Below are 22,035 nucleotides of genomic sequence, written 5' to 3' on the forward strand. Positions count from 1 at the left end.
TTTTCCAAAACGGCACAAAATCGTTCGATTTTTCTGAACTTTAGTAACCAAAGCCTTCCATACCTAACAAATAAACCCTGAAAATTTCAGATTCCTAGCATAAATACATTTTGAGAAAAATGGCCTGATCGAGCAAATTGAAACACCCTGTATACATATATCTCTTTAAAATACAATTTTATAGCATACGTTACTTAAAATACAATTTTATATCATACGTTACTTAAAATACAATTTTATATCATACGTTACTTCAAATACAATTTTATATCATACGTTACTTAAAATACAATTTTATAGCATACGCTACTTAAAATACAATTTTATAGCATACGTTACTTTAAATACAATTTTATAGCATACTTTATTTTAAATACAATTTTATAGTATACTTTATTTTAAATACAATTTCATAGCATACTTTATTTTAAATACAATTTCATAGCATACTTTATTTTAAATACAATTTTATAGCATACTTTATTTTAAATACAATTTCATAGCATACTTTATTTTAAATACAATTTCATAGCATGCTTTATTTTAAATACAATTTCATAGCATGCTTTATTTTAAATACAATTTTATAGCATAGTTTATTTTAAATGCAAATTTATATTATACTTCATTTTAAATGCAAATTTATATTATACTTCATTTTAAATGCAAATTTATATTATGCTTCATTTTAAATACAATTTAATATTATAGTTCATTTTAAATACAATAGTTGATTTTATAAAATGTCATTACGCTTGCCCAACTTGTTGAAATGTTGCCCTGGAATAGTTCAGCCAATGCCTAAGAATGAGTCCATAAACTCTTTAGAAAACGGATCCACAGCTGAAGCGGGGATTCAACATTTCAACAAGATGGCCAAGGTTATTTTATAAAAAGAACTATTTAATATTATACTTTATTTTAATTTTGATTGGATTAAATAGGAAATTTCAACCAATAAATAAAAGTTATTTTAAGCTAACAATTACTTACTAACCCAAACACAAACACTTCAATTTTATTTCGGGCATCAAATTAATGACAGATAAGTTTAAAGAAATACGTTTAACGTTTACGGTTATTTTCCAGTTTCCATATGAATTCAAAATAATATTTATCTTACGTCGTTAGCGTAGATTTTACCATTTTACGCGTTAAGCTTGTTTTCCACTGGCGCGTGCAACGACGCGTTTCTCAGCTTTGAAACGTTCAAACGTTTTTACGCGCGTAAAGAAAATAACATTATGACGCGCGCTAGTGGAAAACAAGCTTTATCAAACCGTCAAACTCTTGGGTTTTCCATATCTCAAAAGCCAAATTATTTTAAAAAATTAACTTTTTTTGATAAAATCGTATTTAGTTGGGAATAATGTAATCCTCGTTCAAATCATATAAATTATTTGAAAGTCTTACCGACGTGTCGGCTATAAAGCTGAAAGGAAAAATAAAGTTTCATTTTGAGGTGACTGTACGCAATATATTACGTAACATTTAGTGCCCCCGTCTCCCTCCCCGGAACATTCAGTAACGCTTGTACAAAGCCACTCTCCTTAAGTGCTTCACGTAATTTGTCTACTGTCCCTTTTTCCAGGTGAAAGGAGTTAAGTTAAATAAAAAAAATGGGTATGTCGTCATAATCTGAGAATTCAAGTTTGGTAAAACAGGAAAGAGCGCCGGGAAATTCCCGAATCCGTTCCGTAAAGGGAAGTTTGCCATATTGCGTATTTTTGTAACGGACATTTTTTGGACGTACTCATCGTTAGTTAGCTCTTTAATTTTAAAGAAATTAATTTCTATTGGGGAATATGCGTAAGCATCAATCTTTTATATTAGCAATAATTCTATCTAATGGGATACTTTACGGAAAAACCGAAAGCGAAGGTAAGGCAAATTTTTCTGTTTCATTTAAATTTGCCAATCGCACCTACCATCAAGGCGTCAAATACCAGATAGTGAAAATCACCCGCATAAGGGTTGGAGAACATTTGAACCAAAATTATTTGATCCTTTCTGGATTTGACTTAATCCAATTTTAATGAGGTTTTTTGATCCAAACTAATTTGATCGATGTAACTTGATTCAGTCTTGATCCAGATATATTTTATTTATAAACATATTTTACCTTTCTAGATATGACTTGATAGAATCTGGATCAAATTTATTTTATCCATAAATATTTCATAAGTTTGGGATATAGCTCGATCCGCTCTTGATCGCGATTATTTTCTTTAAATAAAAAACCCTTTTCTGTTTCATTTTGAATAACGACAAAAAAATTAAAACCTAGTTTTAACTAATAATAATAATTAAAATAGTAATCAGCTAGGCTAATCCTCAAGGCACAACCTTAGTCTCAAGTCATCATGCGTATTTTAATGCTCTTCGTTATACTTTACTTTGAGTGAACATATATAGAATTTGAATAAAAAGTCCTACACAAAAATTATTGAAAAATTCTCCTACAGTAAAATTAGGGTAAAAACTGCTTAAATATCTTTGAATAGTTATAAACATATTGTATTTATTACAATAGTTATTCAAAACATGTTTAAAACATTTGGCTTCAACTTTCCCGCCCTGAACGGTACTTCATATATGATTACTTCCTGCTCCTCTCCCCTGAAGTGAAAATTGTTTAATAAAAAAAGAAATATTCAATATACTAAGAAATATTTGAAAAGGGGATCCCGCGGGTGAGATTTAGTCCTTGAAATGTCTCATCGCTAGATGGCACCTGATGTTCCAAAACCCTGGGGCGAACCAAATTACTGGCACTTTTTTGAAGTCTTATTTTACACTTTTATTGTAAACCTTTACGCGTATGTTATATGGATCAATATTAATTTATTTTGTTGGTTTCGATAGCGTTTTTAACGGTATTTACTAAGTGTTAAAATTTATTTAATAATAATAATACCCAAGGCACCACCTTAGACCTAAGTCACCAAACGACTTTTAAAGCCATTAATTCAGGTGGCTGGGTTAAAATGCGTAGGATGGTGGTAATTAATAACTCATTAACATATCAAATGTTTTAGATTTTATGGTTAAAAACTTGGAAATATCATTACAATACTTAGCCATAAATTCTTTCTAATTTTTTAAATCCTAAGTCTACTTAAAATTTCAAAACAACCCCACGTGATTAAAGTTTTCTTTAGCACTGTGATGGAGCAAAGGAAATATTACTTAGTCTTTAAATAAAACCGTTAAAAATCTTATTAACTGTATAATAATACCGATGGTCTAATAAAAATGTTGTATTACGTAATCTGTATAATACAAGTAATATAACCGCCTTAGTATATAGCAGCGGTGCTTCCGATGTTAACACATTTACCGAAGTGCCTCAAGATAAGTTGGCACACCGACAATACGGCGTAGTTACCATAGAACCAAAGATAAAACACTATTACTAAAACTATGGAATAAATTATATTAAAAGAAAATGTTCGATATTCAATAATTACTGATATGTTTAAAATTACTGCAATATTAAGCTTGTATGTATAGCAAAACTTAGCTCTTTAGATTAGATAGATTACAGTGATTAAACTTTGAATTGAATTCTATGTAGCGTTTACACCATTACCTGGGGTAAACCACTTCCTTAAAATCTGTTAGTGAATTACTAGAAATCTGTAATCGGTGACGTTATTAATTTTTGCATATATTATTATATAATAAAGCTACAGGATTTAAACTTGTATATATTTTGTTTGAAATAGGAAAACCGAAACTGATTTGTTACTTTCAAAACGAGTTTCTGCCGCAAAAGAGACCATTCCAATATCACATTAACAACATTCCATACGAATTATGCGACACCTTAGTATGGTATCATGACTCGCTCAGCACTGACGACAATTTCAATATTGAATCGCCTGCAGGAGGAAGAAGTATGTTTGGCCAACAGGCTCGCAAGCAACAGAAAACACGATGTATTTCTTTCTAAACATTTTTTCAAGACGTAACTTCATTAATTTGTTTGCTCTTGGGTTTAAACAATTAATTTGCTTACTTGATCTGAAACAAAATAACTCGCGGTAAATATGTTAACAGAAGTGGCGCCGTAATTAGACTATAAAGGAGTAATCAGTTCAGAAAACATTCCTAAGGGACCATAACTGAGGTGTTGAACACTTACAAATGCAACTATTTTAGAAATCCGACATTGATTGTGAGATTGTAGCGTAAGATTTTCGTAATGATTTGGTTCTTTATGTTTGAGAACTGATTTCTGTCTAGATTAAGGAAACATCCAGTAAATTTGAAGATTTCTAAAAGTATTTGTCTTTAAAGTGTACGAATATAGAAAATAGGATGCCCAAGTCTTTACATTCTCAAAATCCAGGGAATTGAAAATGTTTATACCTTTATGCAATACAGCTTCTGTCTATGACTATTTTTTGATTTAGTTTTTAAATGTGGAGAAATTTAAAGCTGGTACTAATATTGAACTTAATTACATTATGGATTGCTTTATTATTGGACTAACATATAAAAATGATATAGAGCATAATTTTAATATCTGAGCTATGGTTAAAAAACAACGTAATTGAAATATGGAACCCTTATGCACTGTAAATAATGCAGCAATTTGGTTTTGAACGTTAATTTTCGGTTCATATTTCGTTATGATTTGTTTGGCCAAATAAAAGTACAATAGTTAAGATACGGTAAATCAATGTGTAATTCAGATTAATCATTATTTGTTAATTTAAAATTACCCGATTACGTGAGATGGCATAAATACTACTCAATAAAATGGAAAAATGTTACTTTGAAAATCTGCACAAAGCCTTAATTTTAATTTCTTAACCTTTCTTATCTTTTAATGTTTTTAGAGATTTTTCATGGTGACATGACTCGTCGATTTCACACGAAATTACCCTTAAATAGTTTTGATAGAAAAAGTCTATTCGAGCTTTTTAAACACCCTTTTAAAACCCAACACTATCTTTCGCAAAAGAAGGAACAAATTTAGCCGAAACTGTTCTTACCTAATCTCAATATTCGCTTATTTTGCAGAATATGAAAAGGCGTTTCTGTTTAATGCTCACCAAAAGGGGATTCCAGTTTATTTGGCGATTGGACGTTACGGCATTAATTTGAAAGAATTTTCTAAAATGAGTTCTCCGAGGCACAGAACTAGTTTGTTAAGAAATATAAGAAAGAGATTTGAGTCGCGAGGTCCCTACAAAGGACTCCTCATCGATTGGGGCTACCCTGCAATGGTCGGCAACCCCGACGACTCAACAACGTATTCAAGCCTATTGGAGGTATTTTTCAGTTTAGCCTTTCGTATAGAACTAAATTTTGGTTTTCGAGTAATATTTGATTTCGTAACACCTATTCTATGAAAATACATCGGAGCAATAGGTCGAGCCTCATATTCCACAGAATACGAATTTTAACACTACTAAACGTGTATTTTTAGAAAATGAGCTTGAAAATGTGGTTTCTGCCTCCTTATAGTGGGGTGGCGGAGTGGTTAGCACTTTCGCCTCGCAGCAAGAGGAGCCGGGTTCGATCCCAGCTTGTGGCACTGGGTGAAAACTCGGAACAACTCCTTCTGCGTTGAGTTTGCAAGTTCTCTCCCTACTGGTTTAAGGGGTTTTCCCCCGAGTTCTTCGGTTTCCCCTTCCATAAAAACTTGTCTAGGTTAACGGTAATAGTTAGTGTAGGGAGCTGTTGGCTCGATCTCGTGGCATGCAGGGCTTGCCACCACCCTCCTACGCATTGTAACCCGGCCACCTGAATTAAGGGCTTCAAAAGTCGCATGATGACTTAGGCCTAAGGTGGTGCCTTGGGTATTAGCCAAGCTGATTATTATTATTTAACGAAATTGCTTTCGCGATCAATTAAAGTTTCAAACCACTCGCGCATTAATTTTGTTAAATTCCACAAACGATCTTTAGGAGTTGAATAAGATCGCTAGGAAAGGTTACTTTACAACATATCAATAACTCACGCAACCATGAGTCAATTTTTTTAATGACATTTTAACCACGTAAACTATTAATTAAGTAACGGTAAAATCTAAAATTTTAACGAAAATGATTTAAGGTTGTGGAATAAGAGCCTTTTTGAAATATGTTACTTTTTTAAAGGAGACGTTTCCACTAAGGGTAACAAATTTCACAAAATCTAATGACAATGGACTAAAAGAACACCGTACAACGTGGGGTGGCGGAGTGGTTAGCACTTTCTCCTCGCAGCAAGAGAAGCCGGGTTCGATCCCAGCGTGTGACACTGGCTGAAAACCATTCCTTCTGCGTTGAGTTTGCAAGCTCTCTCCCCACTAGTTAGAGTGGTTTTCTCGGAGCTCTTCGGTTTCCCTTTTCCGCAAAAACGTGTAGAGGATAAAGGTAATAGTTAGTGTAGGAAGCTGTTGGCTCGCGTGGAATGAAGGGCTTGCTTACGCATGGAACCCGGCTACCTGAAATAAAGGCTTTTAAAGCCGCTTGATGACTCGGGCCTAAGGTGGTGCCTTGGGATTATTATGCAAACAAAACTATTATACTATGGCAGCCTTCGCTTAGCTGAGCATTTTATTATTATTAACAACCCTTATTTTCGTATTTTGTGGAGCACGTAGGCAAATACCATTCAGATCGCAAACTTTCACTAACGATTTTGAGCCACTGTTGGATAGCTTTCAATCTAAGCTTTAAATTGATATACAACATCATTTGTCTAAAGTGTTTTGAAGGGATGAAAACAAGGGTGAGGAGATTGCTCTTCAAGGTGGCTTACCGCAATTATTTTATTTTATGAACTAGCTATTACACGGAGAATTTCAAAGAAAAAACTTGACTCTAGCGATCTCAGGAGCGTCTGAAGCTAGAATTGTTCAAAATGGATATGATCTCTTTAATATAAATAGGTAATGTGAAAAACGTCAGTGCAATTGTTATTTGTGGATAGTGAGCGGAGTTATTGTAAGTAGTAAACTCAATTCTCGCGTTTTTTTCTCTTAGAAGGATTATCCCCTTTACCCTAATAAATATTAGTTTTCCTCCCTACAAAGTTGATCTTTTATACTTTTTCAAGTAGGTTCAATTCTCGAAAAGGGTCACAAAATTTGTAGGCAAGCTTTACAAAATTGCAAACGTCACTACGGCTTACGTAACATTGCAGTGACTTTTTCCACCTCTTTTAACATATTCTAACGCATAAACTAACCAGCAGAACAGCTTCCCCTTTAGCGTGTACATAACTCCTTTAGGGTATTAGCTACACGGCGGGTAATTTGTTGATACTCTTCTCAAAGGCTATTCCCAAATATTCTAAAGTGTCAAAGACCTCGTTAACCTTAATGCAAAACTTTGGAAAGCATTGGCTGGTATGATTTGGGTTTTGTCCATCATGTATTATCTAACTTTCGTTCTCTGCTGCTACATAAAATCTATAATAAATGTTTCTAGCAACTTTGTAAGCCTCGGTACATATTTCTAATAAAAAAAAGCTGATGCTAAACAAAAACTATTTTATTGGAAAATATTGTTTAAATCGACCTTTTATCTATAAATTTTATTCTGTGTGCAGAGTTATTTATTATTATTATTATTATTATGAAGCGACGAAGCTAGCTTTTTTAAGGAACGCAAAATTTCCTTTGCTGTGTCGTTTGAAACCAATTTCCTTTGCTGTGTCGTTTGGAACCAATTTACTATGTTGTGTAGTTTGAAACCAATTTCCTTTGCTGTGTCGTTTGAAACCAATTTCCTTTGCTGTGTCGTTTTGAAACCAATAAGCTTACGGAACAGCTTCCATTTGCCCAAAATGCCAGTTTAAGCCAACAACTGATGCTAGGGGACATTTTTTGAGGTCATGTTGACCCATATTTCATCGTTTTTCTCAACTTTTAGCTAATGTATATTTTTTCGTTCCAAGTGCTCATGTACTAAACACGATTACTCCCCCAACAACTTAGCAACGAGGGGCTAACCACTCTCTGAAAATCTGTACACCGATTACGGGAGTACAAAAATGAGTACAACCTTTGGTAGTGCTAAATCTCTACTCACTTACGTAATCATTTTAGTGCAGTCAAAGCTACAGGCTTGTACACTGATTACGGGGAGTGATCAGCCCCTCGCTTAGCAAAGTCTTTGGTACTTCGAAATAAAAAGGCTTATACGTCCGCAAAATCATTATTATTATTTGTATGTCATCGCTACTGCCTTCTACTTTAGTATAATGTAGAAAAGGTATATACATCCATGATTTAATTTCATTATTCACGTGAAACTTAACATAAAAAAATGTGTTAATCTACATACGACATCATAAGATGAACCGCAGATCTTAAAAACACTTTTACCTAATTTTAACTAATTATCTTTACAAAACGTTTAAATTATTTATTTTAGTAATATTTTATATGTGACGTCAGCCCTGATTTGGTTTTAAAATTTTCATTCGAACGTATAATTTAATGCAGCAGTAAAATGTTTTTCTGATTCTGCTGAATTATAATTTAATATCGTTTTATCCACTTTTCCCCCTGACACCGATATAAAAAAATTCTTTCTACTTGACAGTTTAATTAAATTTTAATTAATATTTGTTTCCATTCTATTTCAACTTCTGCAAAGTTATTTGACATGTTACCCGTATTTTAATATAATAGTATTAAAGCGACACCAAAGCGTTTATTGTTTCGTGGCTAATAGTCATCTCTTAGTGCTAAAACGTCAATGCTGATATTACCATCCTGCTACTGGAAATCATTTTCCAATAATAAATTAATATTCCCGAATGCTGGTGAGGTTTTTAAAATAAAATGATCCCATTACAATTTTCTTTCGAAATAGTCACAAATATAATTAAAAAAATTATTGCAGGTACGTGGACGAAATACACGTGAATTGTCATCATTTTCCGGATTTTTATGGCAGCATACTAAATACGGAGGATCACAGTCCACTTTATTCCGAAAACCAGTATTCCGTTGTAAGTTCTCATCCTTCCTTCAAATGTATATTAGTCAGGGTTGTTTAAAATCGATTCTATTTCAAACCATTGATTGTCTTAAAATAAGCATTGGTTTTACCATCAATTACAGCCAGATTGTTTTTATTTATACTTCGAAAGAAAGTGAATATGTTGAGACGATATTTAGCGTTGTTTCCAATCTACCTTGGTCTCTAGCAATAAGCTCCTCCCATTCAAGGTCACTGAAAGGGAATAGAACCGCGGCCATTTCGTGTGGAACACCAACACTTCCCATATTGGTCGCTCTATTATATGGCTATAAATATTTCGGGTTCGTAAAACTGAAGCAGACGCCTGTGGTCTTTTCCCTTCCCCCGTCTCATGGCGAGGGAAAATTAGATCATGATGCCCAAGGATGGTCTCAACAAATGGTTCGTAAAACTGAAGCAGACGCCTGTGGTCTTTTCCCTTCCCCCGTCTCATGGCGAGGGAAAATTAGATCATGATGCCCAAGGATGGTCTCAACAAATGGTTCGTAAAACTGAAGCAGACGCCTGGGGTCTTTTCCCTTCCCCCGTCTCATGGCGAGGGAAAATTAGATCATGATGCCCAAGGATGGTCTCAACAAATGGTTCGTAAAACTGAAGCAGACGCCTGGGGTCTTTTCCCTTCCCCCGTCTCATGGCGAGGGAAAATTAGATCATGATGCCCAAGGATGGTCTCAACAAATGGTTCGTAAAACTGAAGCAGACGCCTGTGGTCTTTTCCCTTCCCCCGTCTCATGGCGAGGGAAAATTAGATCATGATGCCCAAGGATGGTCTCAACAAATGGTTCGTAAAACTGAAGCAGACGCCTGGGGTCTTTTCCCTTCCCCCGTCTCATGGCGAGGGAAAATTAGATCATGATGCCCAAGGATGGTCTCAACAAATGGTTCGTAAAACTGAAGCAGACGCCTGTGGTCTTTTCCCTTCCCCCGTCTCATGGCGAGGGAAAATTAGATCATGATGCCCAAGGATGGTCTCAACAAATGGTTCGTAAAACTGAAGCAGACGCCTGTGGTCTTTTCCCTTCCCCCGTCTCATGGCGAGGGAAAATTAGATCATGATGCCCAAGGATGGTCTCAACAAATGGTTCGTAAAACTGAAGCAGACGCCTGGGGTCTTTTCCCTTCCCCCGTCTCATGGCGAGGGAAAATTAGATCATGATGCCCAAGGATGGTCTCAACAAATGGTTCGTAAAACTGAAGCAGACGCCTGGGGTCTTTTCCCTTCCCCCGTCTCATGGCGAGGGAAAATTAGATCATGATGCCCAAGGATGGTCTCAACAAATGGTTCGTAAAACTGAAGCAGACGCCTGTGGTCTTTTCCCTTCCCCCGTCTCATGGCGAGGGAAAATTAGATCATGATGCCCAAGGATGGTCTCAACAAATGGTTCGTAAAACTGAAGCAGACGCCTGGGGTCTTTTCCCTTCCCCCGTCTCATGGCGAGGGAAAATTAGATCATGATGCCCAAGGATGGTCTCAACAAATGGTTCGTAAAACTGAAGCAGACGCCTGTGGTCTTTTCCCTTCCCCCGTCTCATGGCGAGGGAAAATTAGATCATGATGCCCAAGGATGGTCTCAACAAATGGTTCGTAAAACTGAAGCAGACGCCTGTGGTCTTTTCCCTTCCCCCGTCTCATGGCGAGGGAAAATTAGATCATGATGCCCAAGGATGGTCTCAACAAATGGTTCGTAAAACTGAAGCAGACGCCTGGGGTCTTTTCCCTTCCCCCGTCTCATGGCGAGGGAAAATTAGATCATGGTGCCCAAGGATGGTCTCAACAAATGGTTCGTAAAACTGAAGCAGACGCCTGTGGTCTTTTCCCTTCCCCCGTCTCATGGCGAGGGAAAATTAGATCATGATGCCCAAGGATGGTCTCAACAAATGGTTCGTAAAACTGAAGCAGACGCCTGTGGTCTTTTCCCTTCCCCCGTCTCATGGCGAGGGAAAATTAGATCATGATGCCCAAGGATGGTCTCAACAAATGGTTCGTAAAACTGAAGCAGACGCCTGGGGTCTTTTCCCTTCCCCCGTCTCATGGCGAGGGAAAATTAGATCATGATGCCCAAGGATGGTCTCAACAAATGGTTCGTAAAACTGAAGCAGACGCCTGTGGTCTTTTCCCTTCCCCCGTCTCATGGCGAGGGAAAATTAGATCATGATGCCCAAGGATGGTCTCAACAAATGGTTCGTAAAACTGAAGCAGACGCCTGTGGTCTTTTCCCTTCCCCCGTCTCATGGCGAGGGAAAATTAGATCATGATGCCCAAGGATGGTCTCAACAAATGGTTCGTAAAACTGAAGCAGACGCCTGGGGTCTTTTCCCTTCCCCCGTCTCATGGCGAGGGAAAATTAGATCATGATGCCCAAGGATGGTCTCAACAAATGGTTCGTAAAACTGAAGCAGACGCCTGTGGTCTTTTCCCTTCCCCCGTCTCATGGCGAGGGAAAATTAGATCATGATGCCCAAGGATGGTCTCAACAAATGGTTCGTAAAACTGAAGCAGACGCCTGTGGTCTTTTCCCTTCCCCCGTCTCATGGCGAGGGAAAATTAGATCATGATGCCCAAGGATGGTCTCAACAAATGGTTCGTAAAACTGAAGCAGACGCCTGGGGTCTTTTCCCTTCCCCCGTCTCATGGCGAGGGAAAATTAGATCATGGTGCCCAAGGATGGTCTCAACAAATGGTTCGTAAAACTGAAGCAGACGCCTGTGGTCTTTTCCCTTCCCCCGTCTCATGGCGAGGGAAAATTAGATCATGATGCCCAAGGATGGTCTCAACAAATGGTTCGTAAAACTGAAGCAGACGCCTGTGGTCTTTTCCCTTCCCCCGTCTCATGGCGAGGGAAAATTAGATCATGATGCCCAAGGATGGTCTCAACAAATGGTTCGTAAAACTGAAGCAGACGCCTGGGGTCTTTTCCCTTCCCCCGTCTCATGGCGAGGGAAAATTAGATCATGATGCCCAAGGATGGTCTCAACAAATGGTTCGTAAAACTGAAGCAGACGCCTGTGGTCTTTTCCCTTCCCCCGTCTCATGGCGAGGGAAAATTAGATCATGATGCCCAAGGATGGTCTCAACAAATGGTTCGTAAAACTGAAGCAGACGCCTGTGGTCTTTTCCCTTCCCCCGTCTCATGGCGAGGGAAAAATAGATCATAATGCCCAAGGATGGTCTCAACAAATGGTTCGTAAAACTGAAGCAGACGCCTGTGGTCTTTTCCCTTCCCCCGTCTCATGGCGAGGGAAAAATAGATCATAATGCCCAAGGATGGTCTCAACAAATGGTTCGTAAAACTGAAGCAGACGCCTGTGGTCTTTTCCCTTCCCCCGTCTCATGGCGAGGGAAAAATAGATCATGATGCCCAAGGATGGTCTCAACAAATGGTTCGTAAAACTGAAGCAGACGCCTGTGGTCTTTTCCCTTCCCCCGTCTCATGGCGAGGGAAAAATAGATCATGATGCCCAAGGATGGTCTCAACAAATGGTTCGTAAAACTGAAGCAGACGCCTGTGGTCTTTTCCCTTCCCCCGTCTCATGGCGAGGGAAAATTAGATCATGATGCCCAAGGATGGTCTCAACAAATGGTTCGTAAAACTGAAGCAGACGCCTGTGGTCTTTTCCCTTCCCCCGTCTCATGGCGAGGGAAAAATAGATCATAATGCCCAAGGATGGTCTCAACAAATGGTTCGTAAAACTGAAGCAGACGCCTGTGGTCTTTTCCCTTCCCCCGTCTCATGGCAAGGGAAAAATAGATCATAATGCCCAAGGATGGTCTCAACAAATGGTTCGTAAAACTGAAGCAGACGCCTGTGGTCTTTTCCCTTCCCCCGTCTCATGGCGAGGGAAAAATAGATCATGATGCCCAAGGATGGTCTCAACAAATGGTTCGTAAAACTGAAGCAGACGCCTGTGGTCTTTTCCCTTCCCCCGTCTCATGGCGAGGGAAAAATAGATCATAATGCCCAAGGATGGTCTCAACAAATGGTTCGTAAAACTGAAGCAGACGCCTGTGGTCTTTTCCCTTCCCCCGTCTCATGGCGAGGGAAAAATAGATCATGATGCCCAAGGATGGTCTCAACAAATGGTTCGTAAAACTGAAGCAGACGCCTGTGGTCTTTTCCCTTCCCCCGTCTCATGGCGAGGGAAAATTAGATCATGATGCCCAAGGATGGTCTCAACAAATGGTTCGTAAAACTGAAGCAGACGCCTGTGGTCTTTTCCCTTCCCCCGTCTCATGGCGAGGGAAAAATAGATCATAATGCCCAAGGATGGTCTCAACAAATGGTTCGTAAAACTGAAGCAGACGCCTGTGGTCTTTTCCCTTCCCCCGTCTCATGGCGAGGGAAAAATAGATCATAATGCCCAAGGATGGTCTCAACAAATGGTTCGTAAAACTGAAGCAGACGCCTGTGGTCTTTTCCCTTCCCCCGTCTCATGGCGAGGGAAAAATAGATCATGATGCCCAAGGATGGTCTCAACAAATGGTTCGTAAAACTGAAGCAGACGCCTGTGGTCTTTTCCCTTCCCCCGTCTCATGGCGAGGGAAAAATAGATCATGATGCCCAAGGATGGTCTCAACAAATGGTTCGTAAAACTGAAGCAGACGCCTGTGGTCTTTTCCCTTCCCCCGTCTCATGGCGAGGGAAAAATAGATCATAATGCCCAAGGATGGTCTCAACAAATGGTTCGTAAAACTGAAGCAGACGCCTGTGGTCTTTTCCCTTCCCCCGTCTCATGGCGAGGGAAAAATAGATCATAATGCCCAAGGATGGTCTCAACAAATGGTTCGTAAAACTGAAGCAGACGCCTGTGGTCTTTTCCCTTCTGCCGTCTCATGGCGAGGGAAAAATAGATCATAATGCCCAAGGATGGTCTCAACAAATGGTTCGTAAAACTGAAGCAGACGCCTGTGGTCTTTTCCCTTCCCCCGTCTCATGGCGAGGGAAAAATAGATCATGATGCCCAAGGATGGTCTCAACAAATGGTTCGTAAAACTGAAGCAGACGCCTGTGGTCTTTTCCCTTCCCCCGTCTCATGGCGAGGGAAAAATAGATCATAATGCCCAAGGATGGTCTCAACAAATGGTTCGTAAAACTGAAGCAGACGCCTGTGGTCTTTTCCCTTCCCCCGTCTCATGGCGAGGGAAAAATAGATCATGATGCCCAAGGATGGTCTCAACAAATGGTTCGTAAAACTGAAGCAGACGCCTGTGGTCTTTTCCCTTCCCCCGTCTCATGGCGAGGGAAAAATAGATCATAATGCCCAAGGATGGTCTCAACAAATGGTTCGTAAAACTGAAGCAGACGCCTGTGGTCTTTTCCCTTCCCCCGTCTCATGGCGAGGGAAAAATAGATCATAATGCCCAAGGATGGTCTCAACAAATGGTTCGTAAAACTGAAGCAGACGCCTGTGGTCTTTTCCCTTCTGCCGTCTCATGGCGAGGGAAAAATAGATCATAATGCCCAAGGATGGTCTCAACAAATGGTTCGTAAAACTGAAGCAGACGCCTGTGGTCTTTTCCCTTCCCCCGTCTCATGGCGAGGGAAAAATAGATCATGATGCCCAAGGATGGTCTCAACAAATGGTTCGTAAAACTGAAGCAGACGCCTGTGGTCTTTTCCCTTCCCCCGTCTCATGGCGAGGGAAAAATAGATCATAATGCCCAAGGATGGTCTCAACAAATGGTTCGTAAAACTGAAGCAGACGCCTGTGGTCTTTTCCCTTCCCCCGTCTCATGGCGAGGGAAAAATAGATCATGATGCCCAAGGATGGTCTCAACAAATGGTTCGTAAAACTGAAGCAGACGCCTGTGGTCTTTTCCCTTCCCCCGTCTCATGGCGAGGGAAAAATAGATCATGATGCCCAAGGATGGTCTCAACAAATGGTTCGTAAAACTGAAGCAGACGCCTGTGGTCTTTTCCCTTCCCCCGTCTCATGGCGAGGGAAAAATAGATCATAATGCCCAAGGATGGTCTCAACAAATGGTTCGTAAAACTGAAGCAGACGCCTGTGGTCTTTTCCCTTCCCCCGTCTCATGGCGAGGGAAAAATAGATCATAATGCCCAAGGATGGTCTCAACAAATGGTTCGTAAAACTGAAGCAGACGCCTGTGGTCTTTTCCCTTCCCCCGTCTCATGGCGAGGGAAAAATAGATCATAATGCCCAAGGATGGTCTCAACAAATGGTTCGTAAAACTGAAGCAGACGCCTGTGGTCTTTTCCCTTCCCCCGTCTCAGTGCGAGGGAAAAATAGATCATGATGCCCAAGGATGGTCTCAACAAATGGTTCGTAAAACTGAAGCAGACGCCTGTGGTCTTTTCCCTTCCCCCGTCTCATGGCGAGGGAAAAATAGATCATAATGCCCAAGGATGGTCTCAACAAATGGTTCGTAAAACTGAAGCAGACGCCTGTGGTCTTTTCCCTTCCCCCGTCTCATGGCGAGGGAAAAATAGATCATGATGCCCAAGGATGGTCTCAACAAATGGTTCGTAAAACTGAAGCAGACGCCTGTGGTCTTTTCCCTTCCCCCGTCTCATGGCGAGGGAAAATTAGATCATGATGCCCAAGGATGGTCTCAACAAATGGTTCGTAAAACTGAAGCAGACGCCTGTGGTCTTTTCCCTTCCCCCGTCTCATGGCGAGGGAAAAATAGATCATAATGCCCAAGGATGGTCTCAACAAATGGTTCGTAAAACTGAGGCCACACCCTCAACATAGTTTCATTCTCTCGAAGTATAAATGAAGACATTCTTGATTATTCTTCATTGTGGTTATTAAAGCTAATTTAAAGCAAACTAAATTACAAGTAGTAACTAACTTTAATTAATATTACAATTAGTGTAATTATAGTTAACATGGCCGATGCCATAAAATTAAACCAAAAAAACGATTTAACTTAAATAAATAGTTTTTTAATTAAAAACAGCCGCGCGTGTGGTCAAATCTAGCATCGGACTAAACTCAATTCAACTTAAACCAGATTGTCAGGGGTGCTCAAATTTTTCAATATAAAAGATCGCATTTTGATGGTCGAGATCACTTTGTTTATAACAATTATTTTTGTTTTGTTATTCGATTTTCGGAGCCTGCCGGTTTGACCCCAGTTGTTATGACCCCGCCGTTTTGACCCGTGTCCAGTTTAGCCCCAACCATTTCGACCCCGACCATTTTGATCCCAGTACGTTTTGACCTCAGAACGTTTCTTATTTTAATAATATTGAAATTTTTTAAAAGTTGTTGCACGATGGGTATCTATTTATTTTTAAATATTTGCAAATAATATTTTTTTGTAATTTTTGGAAGTATATAAATAGTTGAAATTATTTCAAATTAGGCAGTGTGGAATCGTTTATTCCCATTCGACCGAAATCCCATTCGACCGAATCCCATTGGCGGGGTGATTTGGTATTTTATTTATAAGGTATGTACTATCGAAGATCCATGTTTAGGTTAGGTTAGGTTAGGTTAGGTTAGGTTAGAGTTGGTTAAGTTTACTATTTCAGTTTTGGTTCAGTTACTTTTCTTGACTAGGTGAAGATAAAAATATAATTCATGCTCATTCCAAAAGCCAATTTATATAGCAGCGTTCGGTCGAATGGGACACATAAAAACCGCACGTTTCGGCGGAATTCGGTCGAATGGGACACCTCAAAAACCACCTTCGGTCGAATGGGATTTCGGTCGAATGGGACTAAAGCGTGTGGAATGGAGGTCATTAAATCTAAGCGTGGTGAAGTGAAGTTGTCGCACGACGGGTATCTATTTTCATAAACGCAAAATTTAACCATGGTTAATTTAAACTAGTAAATAGTAAGTAATGTACTATAGAGACAGATACTTCATGGTTTAAAATAAACTTTTATTAAAAAGAATATTGGGAAAGCTTTTCGAGCCCACTCGCTCCTACCGACAGGAGAGACGTGTCAATGTTTTTTAAGTTAAAAAATGTAGGAATGAAATTGGCAAAATCCAAAAATCATCTGACGTTCCTGTACCAGTGTCGAGATCGAGATGTAGTGCCCAAGACATTTAGATGCAAATCAAAATTGTCGTCCCGAAAATCTTCGAAGCTTTTATGCAGTCTGGAAAAGGAAATGGTGAAAGAGGGAATTCGGGAAACAAGAAAAGTTTTAAATCTTTTAAAACGGGAATTTAGTCGTGCCGAAGAAAATTTACGGAATGTTTTCGACTGGCAAACAGCCGAATTTTTAATAAGTTAAATTAATTTGCAATGTGATGTGGTTTTGGCTAAAATTAAGGATACCCAATCATCAAAATTGAATCGCTTGGTTTTGGAAAAAGTGGAGATACATCAAAGGGGAGAACATATTAATTTAAATGCAGTCGTAAATTTATCGAAGAGAAAATTATCTGACACTGAACTTAAAATTCTGGCAAAAGGTTTTAGCTTTAACCCCGGAGTAAAAAATGACGATTTTTGTGATATTATTGCACAGACGGAGGACCAGTTGCGTTTTTTTGAAGTTACGGAAGAAGAAAAACAAGACATTAGGAGTTTAGTTAAAGGTAATTTTGTTAAAGTAGGAGAAAATAATATGTGTATGTCTAAGAGTGAGGTTTTTGCTTTAAATAAGTTAAAAAGGGATAAAGGATTAAAGTTTATAAAGGCCGATAAGGATGGAAAATTGGTAATTATTGATTACGAAGAATACAATAAGAAAATGTTTGCGGTGTTGAATGGGCCGGACTATAGATTATTGAAAGGAGACCCGACTGCTGGTATAGATGGGAAATTAAGATCCTTGGTTAATTAAGCAGTAAATCATAAAGAAATAGATAAGAAAAAGCGGTTTTTATATTATAGCCGAACACATGTGGAGCTCTGGCGGTGACGGACACGCCATCAAGTGGGAAGAAGCGAGAGTGTTGGAAAAATAAAAAAATTGGTTCAGACGGACCTTCAAAGAAAGCATTTTTATTGCTGACAGAGGGGGTATGAACCTAAACGGGGGAAAGGTGAAAGTGAGTAATTGGGGCAGTTTTAAAAGGTTTTTAGGCCATAAAAACGGAAGAGCGCGTTCAACAAAAATAACCATAAGCTGATTTTGCTTTCTGTTTGTATTTGGATTTTTCGCCATTTCTATCTGGGTTGAAAAGGAGCGAGTGGGCTCGAAAAGCTTCCCCAATATTCTTTTTAATACAAGTTTATTTTAAACCATGAAGTATCTGTCTCTATAGTACATTACTTACTATTTACTAGGGTATCTATTTTGTTTCGCGAAACTTAGTAGTGACAGATCTGTTAAATTTTGGAGATGTGACAAGCGATATAGCTGTGGGTGCAAAGCTCGGCTACACACTACACTCTCAAATGACTATATATCGGTAATTAACGATCACTCACACGGCAGCGATGCGGCGCAAATTGAAGTAGAGATTATACGTACTACAATCAAGAGACACGCGGCAGATACCGTTGATAAACCAGCTGTAATTCTTAACAACGCAGTGAAGGTGCTTATATCGCGATATGCGGTCGTCTACCAAGTAGAGAGACTCTAAGGAAAGTCATTCAGCGCAGAAGACTAAAAATCGTGCACCTATTGAACCGGTAAATTTGGCCTCTATCACGATTCCCGAGGATTTTCGACGATACCAGTTTGGTCCTAAAAGGTACGAGAATTGTCCTTTGGTTGACACCAGTGAAGGCGACACCAATAAATAAAATTGGAATAAATATATTTATTTTTAATCGAGTATTTTTTTGTAATGAGGTCAAACTGGCTGGGGTCCAATCGTCCTAGGGGTCTTAAAGTACAAGGTCAAAATGTCCAAACGGCGGGGTCAAAAAGTCACGTACCATTAAATTTTTGTGTATTTTCAACATTATAAAGGTTGAAATCACACCAATTCACGAATTGTTTACATCGCAAAAGTAGAAATTATTAAGTTTCAGAAGAATAAAATAAGGGTGAAGTCACATGCAGCTTTGGCTAGTGCAAGTCGATGTGTGGGCTATTTCCCTACACAGAAACGTTATTTTTGTTAAATATCCCTCAATTCTTTAAGGGCATCACAACTTATAAATAACTGCAGGCGTTTCTGTTGGGGCAGATGAAATATCAGGAGGGACAGAACAACTGTATTTGAGGTTGATGAAGAATTAATCGGTTTAGAGACATGAGGGGATGCTAATTTTACCTAGAATATACGAACCTTATCCACATTACAATTTGCATTGTCTTTAAAAATGCCTTTCAAATCTTTCAGAACTTTTCAAATTAGTTTAATATTCCAAGCTTAATATTTCTATTCTTAAAAGTGTTTTCCCAATCTCGAACAAATCGCACGCTAGTCAGTACAACACTAATTTAAACGAAATCACAGGAGTCGGTGATGAGTTACTGGAGTAAGGAAATTCCTAATGAGAAGCTCTTCGTGTCTGTTTATATTCTGGGAGTTCCTCGAGGACCAACATCTGAGCCGGTGCCTTATTTTGAAGTATGTGTGTCCTATTCAGTTCTTAAATACCACGTTTCACGAAAAACATACTACGATAACACAATCTATAGTGCAAAGGGGCTTACTTTGGTAGTTGAAGAAAATGCGTGAGGACGTCTTTTTTTTAATAATAACCACCTTAGGCCTAAGTCAAAGCGACTTTTAAAGCCATCAATTCAGGTGGCCGGGTTACAATGCGTAGGAAGAAATGCATTGGTATAAAAGGGCATATTTAAATCGTGAACTATCAGTCGCAGTTCGCCTACGACACCATAGTAATTTTATCCAGCAGACACAAATTACTCTATTCCCAAAAACTCGCCATTATTGGTTTGCAGTGGCATTGGCCGCATTTGGAACAGCCGTAAATTATCGTTAACTGAACTAGCCTATCTGATAAATTAGCCAAAGAAAAACTAGATTATTAAACTTAATTACCGTCATAAAAATTATATTTAATATCACATGGCTAAAGAAAATACTCGATGGACAATATCTAGATTCGAGATTTTTTTCAATGTTCGTAATTGGTTTGTCAGAAATTTATGGTCGGTATCATAGCGAGTATTGTCAGAAATTTTAAATTTTACGTAAAAGGTTACCACAACCTTTTCTGAATAAACTGTGAAGACGTTCGTAAATAAAATTGAAGTTCCTTTTTGATGGGAAGGCTGGAATAAAAAGAGGGTTTAACATTCAATTCCGAAAGCGCAATTAACTCAAAGCTCTACGGTCGCAGGTGTGCTCATCTTTGATGTCGGGAAAATTTGAAGAAGAATGGAATTCCGTTGGTAAAGTTGGTCACGCTACCTACCAAAGTTCTTTTACTACTGCGTTAATTAGTTACGAATCTGTTGAAAGCCTTCGTGAAAAGGTAAACTTATTATCCAATAGGAAATTTTGATAAATTTGTGGTTTAAAGGTTTACTCATAATGAACTTCAATAATTTAATTTTTATACGTCGTTAAGCTAATTTGTTGTTATTTTAATTTTTTTCTGAATCGCGACAAAATTTTTGACAATCGATTAATTTTAATTTCTGTCGTAGGCTCGTTTCGTCCGCCAGAAAGGCTACGGTGGAATTGCGTTTAAGTTTGTCAACGTCGATGATTTCAGGGGATTGTGCGGAAGGAAAAACGCTCTTTTAAAATCGATCCGCCATATATTTGATGGCCGATGAAATTAAGAAGAAATTTCGTATTTCGTCCTTTTCTCTGGTCTGAATCGCCCACTGAAAAAAAGTTTATCGCTCATGCTTTCTATTTAGTGTATGGTAAAATTTATACATTTATTGTAAATTTCAAAATTATAATGCGTAAAATTTCATTATTAAATTACACTTAAATTGAATATTTATTTATCTCAATATTTCACTTCTTTTTTCAATGAACATAAAATACTTAATTTATTTTATTTATTTCATTATTATAGACTTAATATTACTATTTAAAGAAAAATGCGTGTCAAATTTAGGGAAATAGCTAGCTGCTTGGTTTTGTGCTTGTTGCGGCCTACTATACCAGGGGCTAGTAAGCCACATTATGAAGCTCTCTGGCGCTCTTTTAACTCATCGTAGGAAAATGGGGAAAAAAAACAGGCATACTTCTCAATTCCCCCCCTACAACCCCTTAAAATTTTTGCATAACCTTTTGAAACACTCTGTATAAAACTATTATTGTACTAACTCATCCATATCTAGCATTAGGGGTGCTGTGATAGCGTCATATTCACTTACAAGTTGTTAGTGACGATTTTAACAAATATGTTCAGTAGAGCTCAGCGCTGACATTGATTTCTTACTGTACACTTTTTCGCGTTTCCGGTTTTGACGTCACGATGCTCATCGATGAGCCTTTATGGTCTTAGGCTCGAAGAGTAGCTTTTTTAGTAAGGGTAACGTAAAACGCATAGTTACAAAGAAAATGACGAAGTTGGACCAAGGCTTAGTGTTATTTATTAACATTGTGACCATAATCGTGTCCCTGTTTAATTTTTGTGATAAATATCAACGACTAATAACTATCTGAACACCATTTTCTTCAACAATTTCATCGTTAGAAATTCCATTTACAATTAATAAAAAGTTTTCGCTTTTTTCGGTTTTCTGCCTCAGAAATAAAATTTACCGCCATTTTCAAACACACCGATGACTGAAAGCCTACGGTTCAACAAAATACTACGTCAGAATGACGTCCAGGCTTAGTGATAACAAACTTAAGAAAACAGCGGTTTTTAGTCGATGAGCTCTACTGAGCGTACGCTAAAAATTGTGTGCCTCGGTGGGGCTCTGATAATCTGAAATGAAGGAGTTCAGTTTGTGCTGTCACAATGACTTTTTTTGTAATATTTTCATTTTGTATGTAGCCACCGCTGCCGTTTTGGGCATAGCTATCGACCACTTTGTAGTAAAATGGTATATGACACGTCAATAGACATCGAGTATCAAACCCTTGGTAGCCCTATTATTATTTTTAAAATCAGAGCCCAATAAGTTGCCGTCTCTTTAATATATATGCTTAGAAGAAATAGACTAGAAGACCAGGGGAAGGGAACCTAGACTAGAAGACCAGGGGAAGGAACTTA

The 22,035-nt window shown here is 38.4% G+C and overlaps 1 protein-coding gene across 1 annotated transcript; it reads left to right on the plus strand.

Moving 5' to 3' along the window:
* Window positions 1–1,798: 1,798 nt before the first annotated feature.
* Window positions 1,799–20,713, plus strand: LOC149940438 (acidic mammalian chitinase-like). Its single transcript, XM_090179257.1, has 7 exons — window positions 1,799–1,881; window positions 3,729–3,899; window positions 5,032–5,263; window positions 8,853–8,961; window positions 19,338–19,451; window positions 20,191–20,325; window positions 20,501–20,713. The coding sequence occupies exons 1-7, from the start codon at window positions 1,806–1,808 to the stop codon at window positions 20,630–20,632; spliced, it is 969 nt and encodes a 322-aa protein (XP_090035383.1). The 5' UTR covers window positions 1,799–1,805; the 3' UTR covers window positions 20,633–20,713.
* Window positions 20,714–22,035: the final 1,322 nt, after the last annotated feature.

Source organism: Leiobunum rupestre, chromosome 6 (assembly GCF_980474605.1).
Source record: "Leiobunum rupestre chromosome 6, qqLeiRupe1.1.hap1, whole genome shotgun sequence".
NCBI lineage: Eukaryota > Metazoa > Arthropoda > Arachnida > Opiliones > Sclerosomatidae > Leiobunum > Leiobunum rupestre.